This window comes from Daktulosphaira vitifoliae, unplaced genomic scaffold, assembly GCF_025091365.1.
Source record: "Daktulosphaira vitifoliae isolate Bord-2020 unplaced genomic scaffold, ASM2509136v1 Scaffold_4, whole genome shotgun sequence".
NCBI lineage: Eukaryota > Metazoa > Arthropoda > Insecta > Hemiptera > Phylloxeridae > Daktulosphaira > Daktulosphaira vitifoliae.
The window spans coordinates 735,923-742,562 of record NW_026099575.1 but is presented as its reverse complement, the minus strand read 5'-3'; the positions used below and the strand labels follow the sequence as shown (position 1 = coordinate 742,562).

At 28.3% G+C, this 6,640-nt stretch overlaps 1 protein-coding gene across 1 annotated transcript; it reads right to left on the bottom strand.

Annotated features, from left to right (window-relative positions):
* Positions 1-218: 218 nt before the first annotated feature.
* On the bottom strand, positions 219-3,013 carry LOC126903815 (uncharacterized). Its single transcript, XM_050682314.1, has 8 exons — positions 2,860-3,013; positions 2,466-2,569; positions 2,056-2,205; positions 1,784-1,916; positions 1,499-1,708; positions 1,181-1,408; positions 996-1,094; positions 219-805 (listed from the first exon to the last, which is right to left on the bottom strand). Exons 1-8 carry the CDS (start codon positions 3,011-3,013, stop codon positions 219-221), a joined length of 1,665 nt encoding a protein of 554 aa, XP_050538271.1.
* Positions 3,014-6,640: the final 3,627 nt, after the last annotated feature.

Below are 6,640 nucleotides of genomic sequence, written 5' to 3'. Positions count from 1 at the left end.
ACATTTATACATTTAATATATTATTTAATACATTTAATATACATTTATTTAATAAAGTAACGTTACAAAGAAAAATAACATAAAATAATAATAACAATAAGCTTCTAAAACGTAAGAAAATGTTAGGAAGTATAAAAGCGTATTAACAAAAATATCAATTTAATGTGAAAATTAGGAAATTTTATATAAGCCATTAAAGCAATTTCATTCATAAAAAATTATAAAAATAGTTGGCCGGCTATAATTTCTTCTCTGTGTCTTAATCTTACAGAAGGCATAAGACTCGCATTTATAGGAGTTGTGTCTCCACGTGCCATTTTTTCGGCTAGCTCGACCGTAAATGGACCACAGTCATACCCATTAGTTTGACGAGTTGTCTCACCGATTTTTAAAGTCCATGACGAAGCTGCTCCCTTTTTATCCATCTCCCAGTTGGTTAGATACTCTTTCAGTACCATAGGATAAGGACCATCATAAGACTTAAGACTGTCATATGATGTTACAGTTCTTTCGGGTACGTTTACCACAGTCAATATCCAATGTCCACCAAGTACATTCATTGGCACAAAAAGTAACTTTAATGTATGGATATCTTTTTTTATACATTTTCTGACAGCTGGATAACCTCCTCGAAGATATGCTGGTATAAAGTCGGTAACGACAGCATGAACTTCGCCATTGGACCTTTTCACTATCAATTTGAGATAATCATTAATTGTGTCCGAAGTGTACCAAGATTTAGGGGACTTAAACGAAGGCGCGTTATACTGATCTAGTTCATTTGTGTTTGGATCATGCGTCTCTTCTACAAGAGTAAACGTATGTAAAAACTTCTCATAAATTACTTAAACTAGTTAAATGGTTTAATACAAGTTAAATTTTTCCTAGGTTTTGGAATATAAGATTGAACACAGTTAAACATAATATGTGTTATGAATGTTTCTATGTGAAATAAATATTAAAGAAATTAATAAGAAAAAAAAATATTAATTTACCTATTTCTTTCTTTGGTATTTCATCAATTTCGACAACGGACACGACAGGCAACACGTCATTCATATCTGAAGCCGAAACTTCAGAACTAACTTTAGACTCTAAAAAATTAATGTTTAAAAATAGTACTTAATTGTTACAATAAACTAATGAAAGGTTAAATTTTTAAAATAGAATTATTGTGTACTTTTTATGGTTTTTTCATCTTTTTCGGATGACTTTCTTTTTAAATTTGGGCTTTTAGAAGTGTTACAGGATAACTCTAGTAGTTGTTCTTTTATGTCACATTTTGCGGGTTGTAAATCAATTATCTTTTCTTCTAGAGTTTCTTTTATTTTATCAGTGGACACGTCTGGTAATGTAACGTCGTCATTTGACGTTGTCGTATGTAAAAGTTCAGAACTAATTTTTGCCTCTAAAAGATTTATGTTTTAAAATATAAGAAAATAATTTAAATAATCATAATATGCTGGTTAGTATTCATAAAAAAAAAATTATTGTGTACTTTTTATGATTTTCTCATCTTTTTCAGATGACTTTCTTTTTAAATTTGGGCTATCAGAAGTGTTAGAGGATATCTCCAGAAGTTGCTCTTTTACTTCACATTTTATGGGTTGTAAATGAATTATTTTTTCTTCTAGAGTTTCATTTGTTTTATCATTGGACACGACTGGTAATGTAACGTTATTTGAAGGTTCATTATTAGCTTCTAACTCTTTAAGTATTAAGGGTTTAAAGTATAAAATAATTATTTTAATTATCGAAATGTAGTATAAATTTTTTTATGTACTTTTAATGACTCCATCATGTTCTTCGGATAAATTACTTTCTATGTGAGGGCCATCATTATCATTGGAGGATAATTCAACGGGTTGCTTTTTTTCATCGCATTTGTTGCGATGCAAGTGATTCTTATGAAAACTCTTATGGAATCATAAGAACATATTAAATTATAAGATAAATTTTAGTTAATTTATTTAAAAACTCTACGTTAAATCAAAAGAAATGTTTAGGCTACTTATATATTCTATTAAATATAAAAAAATGCAGAGTACAATTTACTTTTCCTAATAAATATGCTGGTATTTTTGGTGTTTTGTCATTTAGAATTGGTATATAACTTTTATTGGCTGGAACTGATAGTTTCTCTCTATACTTTCCAGATTTTTCATTTTTAATCAGTGTTGCAATATCTCCTCGCTGTATCAATTTCTAGGCGTAACCAATAACAAATTAAAATGAATAATTGGAATATAATTAATATGTTATTATTATCTTCCATAAAAAGTCTTTTCTCTTTAAAAATCTTATTGGAAATCAAATAGATTAAGATGTTAAAATTGAAAATATTTAACATCTTTTACTAATAACTCGAAAAATAATACATTTATACAACTGCTCTAAATAATAACAAATTTTTAGTTATTTCTACTAAATTGTAAGGGTCGATATATCTATATAATTTTAATTACCACTTTTTCTGCAATAATTTCATCGCTTTCAAGTTGTTTACGATAGGTTCGTTTTTTTGGTTTAACTGTATTTGTTTCAGTGTTAATATTTCCACTAGAATTTGCTGTTAAGAGAATATTATTTTAAAAATTATTAATTAAATAGTTAATTTTGAAAATTTTTACGGTGAAAAAATGCATTGACGTAGATATTATATCTACTCTAATGTTTATAATTTACTGAAATAGTGAATAGTATTAAAAATTTTTTAACTGCAATAAAAAAATAATTATTACTTATCAAAAAGAGAATAATATTTTTTAATTTGTTGTTATATTTTATATAAAATCGTTTTCCCGTTTCTTGTTAATTAGTTTAATTAATTTTAACAGTGTCTATAGTTATTAATTTCACCTTTAGACTGTCTTGATTTTTGGGGTTCTTCTGGACTATCAACGACTAAATTGGAACTCATGAAACGACGATTCCAGAATTCTTCAATTCTGCGTTTCACAATATTCATATTTGTTTCATAAATATGACTATCTGTATTGTTTTCGCTTGCCATATTAATAATTAGTTAAATAACTCTGAATACTTACACGAGATGATAGCTTATTTTGACGAGCAAACACGAAGTGATCCCAATGTCAATATAGACAACGTTTATATATGATAAAGTCATGATTGTCATGGAGAGTTAATTCGTTGAATTCTTTTATTATAAGCCACTTAAATATTTGAAAATTAAAAATAATTGTTAATCATATTACAAATTGTTCATCAAAATCGGTCCAGCGAGAGCTGAGATTGAATGATAACAGACAAAAAAATTAAATTAAACACATTATAGTAAATATATTACTTCACATCGAAGTTAAAACTATTAATTTTTTAATTAACTCATAATAAATTTAGGAATAGTAAACAATTAAATAGTGTAGTAGTTATCATTGTACAAATCATTATAAACATTTATTTTTTAAGACTCTAGTTGGGTTTTAGTTTTCAATTTGATTAAAATTTAATCAATTCCGTCAAAAGCTGCATTTTGATTTTTTAAATTTGCTACTTAAGTATGAAATTTTGTCATATTAGAACTAATAAATTTTATTGTATTTTAAGGAAAATTATTACATTTGATTTTACCATTATAAAAAAAAATCAATTTTTTATACTATACTAAAGTTTTAACTATATTGAAATTATTTACAAGTTTGGATCAAAGTTAAAAAAGAACAATAGTTTTTGTTGTCCTACTCTGACAGACAAATTGTACTTTTCATTAAAATCTTGTATTGAACTGAATTTGTAGAAATGTTAATAATAGGTGCATAGTCTTCCTTACCCAAAGAATGAAAAATGTCAAAGTTTGTTAAAATTACTTTAGGATTACAAAATTCCATTAATTCTGACTAAAATGGTTTAGTATTAATTATGATCTAGTGTATGTAAAATATCATTGTGCCAGTTTTATTTAAAAGTCGTCTAATAATTAGGCATAGAGTCAAAAAAAATGTTACAGTTTATAAGAAATAATTGACAAATTATTGAAATTAAGACATTCATGTAGCTTAATTGCATAACTGACACACCGTTTCATATCACGATAATAAACATTTGGTTTAATTAAATGGGTATTAAATAGTTTATTTACACAAATTTTAATTAACTTTCTATTATATAATATTGATATTAATCTTTAAATGAATTCAGAATTTTATAAGTTTTTTATTTACAATTGCCATTATTGAAGTGATCTTACAAATTTAGATAATTTTAAAAATTAATTTTAATATTCGATTTTTATATTTAATTGTTTGTGTTTAACTTATGTAATTACTTATTAAGTAATAAGTAATACTATAGTGTATCACTATATTCAGCAAATTCCTTAAAAAAATTGATCTATTATCAGTTTTACACAAAATCACTTAATTCTAAATTTTAAGTTATTGATAAATTTAAGAAAATATTTTGACGAGAACATCTAATGTTTTAATCATCTTTAAGGGATAGTATTTTTAAATAACTGTTATTTACTTTTCAAAGTCAACTAATTTACTTGCTCTTTTTTAAAATAATATTTTCGTGTTATAATTTAATAAAATATGACTATTAATAATTTTATATTTAGTAACAAAAACACTGGCCTAAATTGATTTTTATGCAATATTAATAAAAGTGGAAATTGAAATGAATTTTTATGCTGATCATATAACCTTCATCCCTTTTGTCCATGAATCGGACCATGAATCCGACACATTTAGCCGACAGTAGTGGCGTACTGAGGATTATAGTACTGTGGTCTTTCTTATTTATCAGTGGTCACTGTGCAGGGGATGGTGGGGATGTCCACCTCTACGGACATATTAGTCAGTTGGCAAATTTTCTATCCTAAGTGACCTTTTTATTTTCTGCAAAAAATGTTAGTGAACACTGGTAAACTAACTTGTAGTCGGTAGTTTTTCGAACTAACACCCCACCATGTTCAGTGGTTTACTTAGTCGTTCAGTGCGCTCGTAAATTACCTCATTTATATCATACTTTTATACCAACACTCAATATAACTAAATGACATAAGTTATAACTAATAATTTTTAAATCAAATTTAAAACTAACTTCAGGTTAGGTATAAAGTAATAATGTTACTTTTATTTGTAACATTGAGGTTTATATTCAATTAAAAAAATTACTAGAAATATTTAATTAATTTTAAGTAGATTTTCAAATATTTATTACCTATTTTAGTTTTTAAATTTATAGTTACAGTAAATTTATTTAATTTTTGTTTTCAATGGCTGCTTTCATTTCCACAATAGGATATAATTTTAAATTCTAATTCAACACAAAAATAATTCACCCCTGAATTAAGTTTTATTTTTATAATAATATACAAAAATATAAGTATCATGCCATTCATGTCAAATCAACAAGAGAGCCACAGGGAAACCTACAGGATTATTACAGCCTATCCCAGTCATAGATGGAACTCCGTTATCTAGAGTAACTATTGACTTTCTCGGGCCACTATGCAATAGTAATGGAAAGAAACACGTAATAGTAGCATCTTGCAACACGACCAAGTATATTTTCACCAAAGCAGTTCGCTCTGCAGACGGCGAGTCTGTCATAAAATTCCTTTTCGAATTAATTTTCAAATGGGGCTGCCCTCGATCTATAACAAGTGACCGGGGAACTCACTTTAAAAATAAGGAACTGGCACAAGTTTGTGACAACTTAGGCATCAAACAGAAGTTCAGCTCAGCCTACTCGCCTCAATCTCAAGGATTTGTAGAACGAACAAATGAGACGCTATGTACAGCTTTACGACATTATATGCAAGACAACAATCAGAATAGATGGTCACACTATTTACCAGCTGTCACTTTTAGCTACAACACTACACCGCAGTCTACAACTGGATTTTCGCCATTCTATCTAATGCATGGATTTCATGCTGCACAGCCTATAGACAACAAAATAATCCCTCAGCCTCTATCACATGACCTAAAGAAAGCGCTGGAAGACTTACATAATGTTAGAATGAAACTACCAGACATAATAGCAAAAGCTCAAAAAACGCAGAAAATCAACTATGATTTATCACACTTACACATAGTTACTCATTTTCCTTTTATCATTTTCTTTCCTGTGTTACGACAGAGTGGCGCCCAACAAAGGTAACGTATATATTACGTTAGGGTTGTTGTTATAGTATAAGAAAAAAATAATTATTAAACCAACTCATCCAACACTTGATGGCCAAAGAAGAATATTCAAAATCACTCATCGAACTTAATCCTACACCGTCAGAAGAAAACGAACGCTCATCTTACAAAACAGGTTGGGCACACAAGCTAAATTCTAACGAAGCCATATCTGAGTTAATCAAGAGAAAACTAACCACTGCCGGCACTTTAGAACAAAAGAGAGACCGCTTGGTTAGGTACATCAAAGGTCAGTGGCTTCCGGAAGATTTCGTTGTAGATCTTAACGAATCTTTTACAGTACCACATACCAAAAACATGGCTAATAATGACATCAAGAACCGTAGAAAGCCATTCTTCAAGCCAGGCCAGTTTAGAGGAGAAGTCCACGAAAGTGTAGACCTGTTTCTTAAGCGATACAAGAGGGCCAGCATTATAAATGAATGGAACGACGAAGAAAAAGTTCAGTTTTTACCAGCTTTCTT

Bases quoted from the DNA above. Each gene is read 5' to 3' on its own strand.
- LOC126903815 (XM_050682314.1), bottom strand. From the start codon at position 3,013: ATGGCAAGCGAAAACAATACAGATAGTCATATTTATGAAACAAATATG. The intron at 1,709-1,783 runs GTACATAAAAAA...TAATACTTAAAG, and splicing joins ACATGATGGAGTCATTAAAA to AGTTAGAAGCTAATAATGAA. The intron at 1,095-1,180 runs GTACACAATAAT...TTAATTTTTTAG, and splicing joins AGATGAAAAAACCATAAAAA to AGTCTAAAGTTAGTTCTGAA.